This window comes from Dreissena polymorpha, chromosome 6 (genome assembly GCF_020536995.1).
Source record: "Dreissena polymorpha isolate Duluth1 chromosome 6, UMN_Dpol_1.0, whole genome shotgun sequence".
NCBI lineage: Eukaryota > Metazoa > Mollusca > Bivalvia > Myida > Dreissenidae > Dreissena > Dreissena polymorpha.
The window spans coordinates 8260795-8273989 of NC_068360.1; the positions used below are offsets into that span (position 1 = coordinate 8260795).

At 34.4% G+C, this 13195-nt stretch overlaps 1 protein-coding gene across 2 annotated transcripts in view; it reads left to right on the plus strand.

Moving 5' to 3' along the window:
- LOC127836235 (uncharacterized) overlaps positions 1 to 12409 on the plus strand; it is a 478549-nt gene extending 466140 nt beyond the window's left edge. For both annotated transcript variants that reach the window (XM_052362714.1, XM_052362715.1), the window contains 3 exons: positions 8342 to 8677; positions 9276 to 10037; positions 10501 to 12409. In XM_052362714.1, coding sequence (XP_052218674.1) covers positions 8342 to 8677; positions 9276 to 10037; positions 10501 to 11273 — 1871 coding nt within the window. In that variant the 3' untranslated portion in view covers positions 11274 to 12409. The remainder of the gene's footprint in view (positions 1 to 8341; positions 8678 to 9275; positions 10038 to 10500) is intronic.
- The last annotated feature ends 786 nt before the right edge of the window (positions 12410 to 13195 follow it).

Consider the following 13195-nt stretch of genomic DNA (forward strand, 5'->3'; position numbering starts at 1 on the left):
AAAACAATAAATCGTTTTTTTTTATATGTTTATCAACGTATTTTTCTCGAATAAAATCAGATTGACTATTTACTTCTCCGTCATTTTTCAGTTATTCAGTATTATGTTATTGTTTTGTTATAAATATTCTGAAAGTATTAAAGGTGTTACTATTATTATTACATATTCCGATTAAACTAGAACTGAGTGTGACCAATAAAGAATTGTGTTGCACTTCCAGAGATGGGACCCATATTGGTAGCTTAAGAAGGTCTCCAGTGAGTGTGTTCATAATAAAGGGTCATTGAGTTGCACAGGTAATCGGTCATCACCCAAAGGTGGGGGGGAACACACAGTAAATAGAAAACTACACAACCACAATTTTTATATTTCGGTTACATTAAGATAAATTAACCTAAACAATTGGTTTGTCTATTAACACGAACATCGCTATCGCCCTAAGCTTTATAATTAAAACATAATGTTTATTGCTAGCACACGATATTTGTGTTAAGGTTGTATTTCTCAGTCATGAAAAAGTGGTACACGAGATTTTTTTCGTATTTTCGTTAAGAGTTAAATTTTAAGACAATGTGCATTAAATAGTTTCATAAATGCCAATGTGATATTGTTTGTGAATATAAAAATAGACTCACTAATATTAACTTGTATATATTGGGATTTTAGTTTAAGTTATGTGCAACTATTAAGGGGTGTTGCGGCAGTTTATTTAACGGGGATATATTTATAGCAATACCGATGATGCTATTATCACAACTCAATATTTTTGTTATCAGTATCATCAGAAATGACCGAGTTGGTTCTACTCCTATAAATATGAGGTCGATTTACATCGACCTCATATCGTTTAACGTTATTTTGCAATAGCATCGTTCCGACATGAATTCATGTCGGAAGCTTTAACGGTATCAAATTCATATAACAGCACAGAATAATCATGCAATAAATTATTAAACATAAAATATAAACATTATTTTACTAATTGCATTAGAAAAATGTTTATACAAACTTACAAGTAATGATAGTCCAGACCTTAAAACACTACCACTGTTCAAATTCCATATTGTTGCCATATAGCACTGTGTAAATTGAAAGTTGCATAATGTTACCTAATTGGTCGGTTATAAATACATTGTTTCTCTATGTATAGTATTCGATTTAGACGAAAATAATAATTTACGTGGAATGTCATATTAGTTTTCCATTAAAACTTTGATCTTGATGTGTGTGTTTATGGACGTTATTAATTATGTTATACTTATTTTTGTATTTCATTAAGAATTAGAACGTGTAGCCCTTTTTGTTAACTGTTTTTAGCAAACGATTCGCGGCTTAATAAGACACGGAAAATAGTTAAAGCGACACTTTCATTTAAAGGTTTAATGTGAACAATATTAAATGAAACCTTTTTTGGTATTAATATATTTTATTGACATGTTAAATTCGATACTTGAAAAGGTGTTTAGTCTTTAAAAAGATGTCGCTGATATTGTTAATTTCAATAACTGTTAATATGCTTAATGTTGTGTAAGAAATTGAATAGTTTCACTGAGTTTTATTCCCGCCTAAAATCCGATATCGTAAAACGCGCAACGGTTAAGAATAAGGTCTTAATAAGTTTAAGTATTCAGATCTGAATATCAGCAGCTGTGCCAGCTGGGAGCCCCGTTTTGGCTTTAACAACCGCAAGCGAAACAACATACTTTTTTAAGTCTTGCACTTAGACTCCATGATCACAAGTATAGGTCCCTGCTGTGGCGTATGACACCATAGTGTTATTTAGTATTGGTCGGCACAGTATCTGATCATAACGAGACAATTGGTTTGTGCTGAACACAGGGGCAATAAAACCACAGATCTATCAAAAAACAAGATTATTGAGATATCTTTTATTGAACACCGCGATAAAAATGCTCAAACCACGGACTCTAGATTACACGGATAAGAAACATGGCAACATTCTCAGAATCATCACTGCTATATGTGTAATCACCTAACAATTCGTCTAAAAATAATTTATATATTTGAGTTGAAGACGATGTACTGTTGTATAAGTCTGAATAAACTATCTGTCTGCCTGTCTAAATCAAAGCCGTCATCGTCCCAGTGAAAAAAAATCTGATTTTGAATAGTTGAACATGATGCCCTAATGTCAAAATACGAAATGACCCGCGTAACACCGACCGTGATTTTCAAGAATCTTTTATACTTATATATCTGTTTACTACGTAACGTAAGCTTTCTAATGATATATAAATTGTCAAAATCGGCCGAGAAATGAAACTATAATTTAACAAAAGACGTGAGTGGGTACATCAAAATGTATAACCTCGGCGCTTCGCTGTACGCTAATTGTACAAAATCGATAGCCACAATACGGCAAAACGCGCGGTGGTAAAACATAAAATGTGTATTTCTTGTGTTTATCTCGCTATAAATCCATTAATAACAACGGGAATATACTAAAACGTATATTTTTGAAAGAGGAATTAATAAGCAACAAGATAACGTATAAACCAATAAAATCGGATGAATAGTTTTTGCATAAGATTGAATTTACTACAGTAAGGGTCAAATACTCGATTCATCTCCTAACAATAGACCGTTCCATAATCGATAAATTGACCGCCGCTAATTGTCAGTCACGTGACTGTCCGCCATTACACTGCTGCTAACTGGTGCGAGACTGCGATTCCAAAAGCCAAAAACGTAGAGAATGCCCGCTTAACCGTTGTCGGATAAATAAATTACTTAATGAATTAATGTGCGGCGATTATCAAAAAACGAGCTTTTTATTATGAGAGAGTGATATTGATCTTGACGATCTTTTATGTGATTATTCGGAAGATGAAGAGAATGTGATTTATGTGATATATCTATATTTTCATCTGTGAATCATTTAACAGCTATAAAGCTAAAAAATACTAAAAAATGTATTTTATAGGTCTTTGAAGTAACGCAAAACATATGGATAACGACACCAAATGTTTAGTCAATTAATCCACACAAAAAACTCCGAAAAAAAACACCTAAATAATATTTCAAAAATATATTATTAAGCGCCAAACGAATTTATTAATACATTTATTTGCAACTTAAAAAACGCGGCATAAGCATCAAATTAAAGATTATCTGAAGACTGAAAGGCCGACAATTTGACACAACAAAGAGCTCTATGCATAAGCCGTAATATTTTTTGCAGAAAAGCTTCAATAAATTACAATAGTAATACATCTAATTATAAAAATATAATTATGAATGGCATGAGAACGTTAGTGTGATAAACACGTGAGTAATAGAAAGTATAAGGGGTGCATTGAAAATAAACGTACTACAAAGCCCTATTAAAAGCGAAGTGCATGACAGTATTAACATGTAATTTTAATTTGATGGGTTTTGTACAGAGAATGACGCTATTGAGGAATATAAACATACAACTGAAAAACACAACTTTACATGATGCAATTTGAACTGTGTATTCATGTATATTGAAAACTCGTTACTAGTGAGTATGAGTGGCAAATATCTAACATTTTAACACACATATATCTATATTAATATTTTTTTTAAACAATATTTACCCCCGTTCGTGTCAAATGTAATTTCTTGTTTTATGATGTCGTTCGTGCATTGCCGTAACATTAAATCTTCATACGAAATGACGTAGTTTTAATTAACCGATACCCGCTAAATACGTTAAATGTTATGTTTTTAGGTAAATTTTATAATTATCAAATACTTTTTTTCATAAATTAAACCAGGGATTAAACGGGCTAGTATCTTTACGGTGTACAATTTCTGATATTCTATATTGGACATAACTTTTAATTTGTACAATATGTAACATATCTAATGAACGCAACTGTTAAGTATGTCGGAGGTAAAATATTAAACCAAATGACTGCTTAATACTACCAGAAAGAGAAGACATGGTGGCATCATCAATTGTGTTTAATGACCAGACTGTCATCTGCCACCCAGTGTGGTTTATGACACCCCGGGATGACGCCATGTTGTTAGTTAAGTCTGGATAATATCTGATCAAAACGAGATAATCGGATTATGCAGAACAAACGGGCAATTCAACACTGGAATGCAAAGGATTACGCGATTTTAAGATTGATGCATATAATCAAATAATAAATATTGCATTTAGTTTAATTAAATGTTTTTTTTAATGTGTTAACGTGTTTATTTTCCTAGACAAATACCTAAAAAATGCACGTTTTTCAAACATTTTTCTGTTATAACACTAACTTAACATCTCCTCTAGCAGAAAAACTTTATTTCATACAATTTGCATGACAAACAAACAAGTTTTACAAAAAGAAAGAAATTCACCCGTTGAATAATCGGTGCTCTCTTATATATGTTACCGGTTGTTTGGCAGTAGTGTAATGGCGGACGCGGAGAGTATTCAGGGGAGATAATTGGGTAATTACTAAATTATGGAACGGTCTATATACACTCCGTGATACAACTGGTAGTTTTAACACACACATATAGGTTCCATTTAATTAAAGAGTACTGAAAGCTAAAAAGTGATGTGGTTTGTTGTACAACAACAATTGGTTATGTGTAACCTATTCAAAAAATAATTTCGTTCAAGATAATTCAATGTAATTCTATAAACGACAAACACACGAAGTGTGTTGTGTATGTTTATTTTTAAAAATGTACATAAGTGGTTTAAAAGCACAATTTTTACACATTTAAGAGGTAATCGCTCACATATATGTCTAATTAATGATAATTTTATGCATTAGCAAAGATTTAACGAGAAAAACTGAAGTTTTAGTTGAACTCAATTTGCTATAGGAAAACGACGGTAGCCGTTTAGACGTAAGCGGGGTAGCTTACGTCTAATTATTTGGACTAAGTTGGTTCATAATACAATTCTCAGTGGTTCGATCCCAGGCGGGGTTAACTTGTTTTTTTACTTTTTTTTCTTTCTTTAATTTCATACTTGACTCTTTAGTCCTGTTGTTTACATTTATCAATCTAAAGCATGTAAACACAAACTTCAAAACATGCCGAAATCTGTGAACATGTAAGTTATTAATGATTAAGGTCGAGTTTGATACTGTATGGTAATATGTTTGTGATTAAATATTGTTTTAAGCTTACCTGATTGCTCAGGTGAGCTTTTGTGACCGGTCTTTGTCCGTCGTATGTCCGTCCGTCCGCCCGTTAACATTTGCTCGTAAACACTCAAGAGGCCACATTTCTTGTCCCATCTTCATGAAACTTGGTCAGAAGCTTTGTCCAAATGAAATCTCGGCCAAGTTCGAAACTGGGTTGTGCCGGGTCAAAAACTAGGTCACAAAGTCAAAAAAAAAGAGAAAAACCTTGTAAACACTGTAGAAGTCACATTTCATGCCCAATCTTCATGTAACGTCAAAATGTTTGTCTTAATGATATCTTGGTTGAGTTCAAAAGTAGTTCTGATCCGTTGAAAAACATGGCCGCCAGTGGGCGGGGCAGTTTTCCTTATTTGGCTATAGAGAAACCTTGTTAACATTCTAGAAGTCGCAATTTTTGCCAAATCATCATGAAAGTTGCAAAAAAACATTGGTTCAATTGATGTCTCAGAGGAGCTCGAAAATGGTCGAGATCGGTGAAAAAACATGGCCGCCAGTGGGCGGGGCATTTTTCTCTATATGTATTTAGTGGCAGTTTTCCCTATTTGGCTATAGAGAAACCTTGTTAACACTCTTGAAGTGACAATTTTTGCCCAATCATCATGAAAGTTGGTCAAAACATTGGTTTTATTGATATCTCGGACGAGTTTGAACATGGCCGGGATCGGTGAAAAAACATGGCCGCCAGTGGGCGGGGCATTTTTCTCTATATGAACATAGTGAAAACATGTGAACACAGTAGAAGTCACATTTTTGGCTCAATTTTCATGAAATTTGCTGAGAACATGTGTTTCCTTGATACGAGAGTTGAGTTCAAAAATGGTTCCGGTCAGTTGAATAACATGGCTGCTGGGAGGGGGGAAGTTTTCTCATTATGCCCCCCCCCCTTTCGAAGAACAGGGGGTATATTGTTTTGCTCATGTCGGTCCGTCCGTCCACCAGATGGTTTCCGGATGATAACTCAAAGAACACTTATGCCTAGGATCATAAAACTTCATAGATACATTGATCATGACTCGCAGATGACCCCTATTGATTTTAGGTCACTAGGTCAAAGGTCAAGGTCACGGTGACCCAAAGCAGTAAAATGGTTTCCGGATGTTAACTCAAGAACGCTTATGCCTAGGATCATGAAATTTCATAGATTCATTGATCATGACTCGCAGATAACTCTTATTGATTTTCAGGTCACTAGGTCAAAGGTCAAGGTCACGATGACCCGAAATAGTAAAATGGTTTCCGGATGATAACTCAAGAACGCTTGGGCCTAGGATCATGAAACTTCATAGGTACATTGATAATGACTCGTAGATGATCTCTATTGATTGTCAGGTCACTAGGTCAAAGGTCAAGGTCACGATGACCCGAAATAGTAAAATGGTTTCCGGATGATAACTCAAGAACGCTTAGGCCTAGGATCATGAAACTTCATAGGTTCATTGATCATGACTCGTAGATGACCCCTGTTGATTTTCAGTTCACTACGTCAAAGGTCCAGGTCACGGTGACCCGAAATAGTAAAATGGCTTCCAGCTGATAACTCAAGAACGCTTATGCCTAGGATCATGAAACTTCATAGATACATTGATCATGACTCAAAGATGAACCCTATTGATTTTCAGGTCACTAGGTCAAAGGTCAAGGTCACGGGGACCTGAAATAGTAAAATGGTTTCTGGATGATAACTCGAGATCGCTTATGCCTAGGATCATGAAACTTCATAGGTACAATGATCATGACTCGCAGATGACCCCTATTGATTTTTAGGTCACTAGGTCAAAGGTCAAGGTCACGGTGACCTGAAATAGTAAAATGGTTTCTGGATGATAACTCAAGAACGCTTATGCCTAGGTTCATTAAACTACATAGGTATATTGATCATGACTCGCAGATGACCCCTATTGATTATCAGGTCACTAGGTCAAAGGTCAAGGTAACAGTGCCAAAAAACGTATTCACATAAGGGTTGTCAAGGTCACGGTGACTCAACTTAGAAAAACGGTTTCCGGATGATAACTCAAGAATGCTTACGCCTAAGATCATGAAACTTCATAGGTACATTGATCATGACTCGCAGATGAAATAATGATGAAACTTGACCAGGATGTTTGTCTGAACAATATCAAGGTCAAGTTTGACATTTGGTAAAGATTGAATGAACCGACTCCTCTCAGGTGAGCGAACTAGGGCCATCTTGGCCCTCTTGTTTATTAATGTATTTTGGTAAGCTGTTGTGATCCCAGTTAAGATTGTTAACAATTTCTAATGTTCATGCATATTTCTGACAATCTATGTACCGGTACTTGGGTTTTGTCTTATTGCTGTTGTTTTTAATGAAATTTGACGTCTAGACGGTAGGGATAATTCAAACAAAAAATCTCTGTTAAAAGTGCGGAGACCTCCTTTTTTTATTTGTGTTTTATGATGACAATACGTAAATGAACATATTTTAGCAGTTTCGCAGAATTCTATTTGGCAGAAAAAAAATTCCATTTATGTGGTTAAAATAATAAAAAAAGAGGATGTTTTTTGGGTGACATAAAATATAAAAAATAAATTTCTAAAAATTTTACTTGTGTACTCCATTTTATTGGTAATGTGTGGTTTAATTAAATGGTATATGATGTATCTTAGCTTACATAATATCTAGATGTTGCCAATATCATAGGTTATTAATTTTTTTTACGCAATTATAGATTTTTTAGTTCAATCAGCAAAACTGCAGCAACACCCCTTAATGCAATATTAAGACGCGGAATACCTTGAAAACTTAGTTAATGGTATTAAGCATTTAAACTAGTTTAGATTGGCATTGTTATATTATTATTATTATTATTACAATATTCAGGTAAGTCTTATATTAAATCCAAATGAATAGCTAATAAGAAAAGATTTGGCTTCTAGTATCATTTGATTTTCTATAATAATATATTACTGGTATTTTCTATGATGTAAACTTTTATGATACTGGATTCAGCTCGGTATATTATATATTAATAGTTGTCCTGTGTAAATTTTATTCGTGGTGAATGTGATTTATATTATGTAAGGACAAATTTCGTACTTGACAACATGTAAACTGATACATTTTCGTAAATTGTATAATTTAAATCTGAAAATTGTATATGGTGGTGTTCCAGATGATGTTTGTTTTCATGATGTATGGAGTGAATATCAACATGTAAATGACGCTGTTACAGATGAGATCAGCGAGAGTTCTGGGGATCTTCAAAATGATTGTACAGTTTCTGTTTACAACACATTAAAAAGCTCAGACGTCAGTTTCTCTGGCGAGAACAGTCTGAAGAGTACAGACGTCAGTCCCGCTGTCGAGAACACATTGAACAGCACAGACGTCAGTCCCTCTGTCGATAACAGATTGAAGAGCGCAGACGTCAGTCCCTCTGTCGATAAGATATTGAAGAGCACATACGTCAGTCCCTCTGTCGGTAACAGATTGAAGAACACAGACGTCAGTCCCTCTGTCGAGAACAATTTGAAGAGCACAGACGTCAGTCTTATTCAACTAGTACAAGGTAAAACAAACAATTAATACCTAATTAACGAGGACGACGACACGCATATTATAAAAGGAGTTGCTCATAGTTTGGCAAAATGAGAATTAAAAATAAGTCATAGATTTAAAAACGCATTTTTGCAAGATGTACTCAAACAAGCAAAATAACATCAAGTAAGAAATGATTTAATTTATATATAAAATTGTAAAGCGTGTGTAATGCATTTCGTTGATAATTTAGCAAAAACGTGTAACCAACAAAGGCCTTTACGTACCCTAAAATTTCAAAAGCATTCATGCGGTGGTGGTAGCGAGTTAGCTTTTGTGTCTGTAGGTCCCCAGGTTAGGCATGTTTTCCTTGTAAGTATAATTATTAACAATTATTCAACATTTTACAGTTTTGTTACTTAATTAATGTTTTGATTTTTTCTGAACAGGTCCCTTTAAATGGTATCACGAATATTCACTAATTAAGATATGCGCTTCTTGAACATTTAACACGATACATTTAAACAGGACGACAACAGGTTTTGATAACTTGAGTTGGTACCTAAAAAAACCGGTAAAGGTCCAAAGTCGAGGGGTTAAGTCTTTCAAATACGTTATTATTTTTATAGATTCGAATACGGCATCAAGCAACTTGAAACTGGAGCCAATAATCGACGTTCAATTCGCTGTGTCTGGAATAGACTTCATGTCGGATGGGAGACTTGTAACGGTGTATAAAAATAAACAATGCATTCTCATGAACGACAAGCTGGTAAAGATAGGCAAAACGTATTTACTTCGGGCAATTCCAGTAGGTGTTGTTTGTATGTCAGACAATGAAATTGCAGTGGCACTTACCAACAAAACTATATGCGTCCTTGTCGTAGAGAAGGACTGTGTCATACGAGAGAAACGAACGTTCATTACAAATGTGCAGTACCTCGCTTTGCGTAAGCTCGACGACAGCACTTTAGTTGGCTTTACACGCGATATACCAGAACACGCGAGAAAAATCACAATGGACGGTAGGGAGGAGGACTTTAAAACTCTGAAAAAGATAAATTATAGTCGTCTATGCCCTGGATATTATTGCCAATGCGTATTCATTCCTAGTCGAAACACGTTTTTGACAATGGAGACGAACAACAAATTGCATATACATGACACTGATACGGGTTCTAACAAAGATATGCAGTTTGAGAAAGAAATATATGCAGTATGCCAAGGTCTTGAGGGCAGCGCGATGGTGGTATGCAAAAGTGAAGTTGTACAAATGACAATGAAGGGTGTAATATTGCGGAAGTGCAATCGTAGTGGTTATGCACTAATGGTTTGTGCGAACAAGAGCTTCAGTACGCTGGCAATAGCAAGCTTTGATACCATAAAGTTGTGTAAGTTATCCAAGGAAGTGCAAGTTAATTTGTTTACACTCGATGATGATATTTCATGTAAAAATAAACTTTTAAGAGTTATTGTTAAAAGCAAAATTCAAAATTAATGATCGTGAACTAAAACATTATTTTTGAAAATAAAATAAAGTTTCTGAAAATTGTATAAAGAATGAAAATGAATGGAGCTTTTTAAATAATGTCAACAGCATGGTTTAGCAAACTAGTTATTTTCATAAGTTAACCATGCAATAATTGGCAACGTATATAATATTTACGTATTAAACGTACCAACGTATTTCTGCAAAATCACTTCTTTTTTTTTAATTTTACTGCATTCTTTACTGGAACGGCTAAAATGAAAGCAGAATTGTGCATTAATGTATAATGTAAATGTATTTGTATTTAATAATACATGCCGTTCTTCGATATTCAAGTCTGTTATCATAGGTGCTTCTATATATAGATTCATCTACTGCAACAACCACATGGAGTCTGGAGCCGAGGGCGGAATTGGCATTCACTATCAATGGATTGGACTTCTTACCAGATGGAAGACTTGTTGCAGTGTTCGCAAATAGAACATGTGTTATTATGGACGACAAGCTGAACAAGATCGGAAAAATGTTTGTATTTAAGGCAAGTCCGCATGATGTGGTGTGTATGTCAGACAATGAAATAGCTGTGGCATGTAATAACATGACTATCTGTGTGCTATCTGTGCGACAGGATGGAGTCATACAAGAGAAATGTTCGTTCAAAACACAATTGCAGTACTGTGCGTTACGTAAGTTCGACACGGCCGTTATGATCGGATTTGCCGTAGAAATCGCCAGAAAGATTACCTTCGACGGCGTGGAGCAGGAATTTAAAGCCTTTATAAAACACGGTTATTCAGGAACATTGTCTGCATATAAATGCAAATATGCATGTATTCCTTGTATTAACAAGTTGGCGACTTTTGACAAGGAAACCAACGTTGTTTATTTGCAAGACCCAGATAAAGGCACATCAAAATGTGTTCACATTGCGGAGGAAATATGCGCCTTGTGTCAGGGTCCTGCGGGCACCGTGTTTGTAGTGTGCAAAGGCGAATTTGTGCAGATGTCTTGTGAGGGTCGTACACTGAATAAATGCAGCTTCACTGGGTTTGAAGATAACGTATGTGCTAATAAGGACTTCAGCGTGATAGCGTTATCAAACATAACTACTGTAAGACTTTACAAGTTGTCCATTTAGTGACAAATTGACGTAAGGTTAATACCTTGTTACTGACATCCACTTTCAATTCTTACTGAACATAATGCAGGATTATGTGCTACGTTATTCAAACATTTATTGAGCACAGTTGTGTACACATATCGTTATAGTTACTAATGTTTATGCATTTTGTTGTAATATTGTATTGAATTTTTAATTGGTAACATTGTAATACACTGTTGTATATAGCTGAAATGTAATGTATAAGAACACATGATTGTTTATATATAGAGAATTTGATAAATAAATATTTATAGGCTGTCAAATACCAGACCTAACATCTATTTTTTCGTAAAAGTAAACTAACTTGTACAAAATACAATGTTGTTACCAGTACGTGTTAAAATATGTTTTCTCTATTGATGTATATGTTTATTATTTGCTTTATTGAGAGCGAGTCTACAAGAATTACTTGTCAAAAGGCTACGAATGATATGCCCTTCCCCGACATAGTTTGCTATTGAGTATTGCAAATGTACACGTAATATGTCATGGATTATGTTTGTTTTATCGCTTAAGACGACCACTTGAATGCAGGTATGTTTCGCGAATAGCAATGTGTTTAACTCAAAAGCTAAGGATGGATCGAGGTCGAATAAGCACAATCCTGTATCATATTGTTTGCTTTTTACTATACTGAAATAATAACGATATACCTGAAGCCTCTAGCAACCTTCCGAATTAAATAAACATATTGCTAACTGTTCATTCACTTAGCATGACAAAAGCACATGATGGGTCATATTGACAGCTTACTTTAGGACTAAATATTCATCTTGAAGTACGTTCATTACCAACATACCTACTAAACTTTGAAATTAATATCAGAATAATGGTTGCATCTATTTGTATAAACATGTACGTATAGAGAAATACTGCTAAGTTTGACCTTGACTTTTAACTGGACAACCAAGTTTCCGAGAACACTTCGGCACAGGTTTAGTAATGTTGAGGCAAATGTTATTAGTAAACATACAATATCTGCTAGTCGATGTCAATTTGGCTAACATCAATAGTGAAGAAAGCTTTAGTTAGTAGTTTGGGTTCCTTAATATCTAGTTTTACTCTGGGAAAGTGTACATAAAATTAAATATTGAATATAATTGAGAAACAACTTAACGTGTGTTTTTGTTAGTTTTCCGTATGGAAAAGAAACATTCCGGCTTAAATTAGTGCCAAAAGAAGAGGAAAAAATACATCCGTATCTGCAAATGTAACATATTTCTGACTGACATCCGTAAAAGGTGACAACGTATCAAATGATTCAGAGGAGGTCCCGTATATATTCCCCGTTCTCTACTGTAACTACAAAAGGCTATTGGGAAGTCGAAGTAAGCTCACGGTGAATTGTGTTTTGGAAATCAGATTGTGAATGAAGGTGTTGTATAAAATGAACGAATCGATAATATATGTTTATTGTACAAATAATTGAGAATCAGATGCAAATTGAAGGCGTTTAAAATGGAAGATAAGCACTGTTAAGGCAAGAAAGAAAATTGGGATGGCTGTAATCGTAATACCTATTTATTGATAAAATGTTGCATTGTATAGACTGTAAATTTTGATTTAAAAAAACACATCTTCTACGAGTCATTATGTGTTTATAAATTGTATAATCTACACAAAGATCAGTATCTGTAATCAAATTTTGAATGACCAATTTCGTGTAATCATGTTATTGTTTGTTCGATTCGCACAATAATTTTTCCGATACGTAGTAAAGTATTTAAGTTTCATCAGTTTCCATTATTTCTTCAAGAGAAAATTAAAGCTGAATATATGCATTCCGTTCTGGTGTATATCTTATGTCGATAACCGTAAAATTATATTTACAATACCTTAGCATGACTAGAAGTATTTGCCTCCATTATGATTATTGACGTTGACTTTTGGGTTCACAT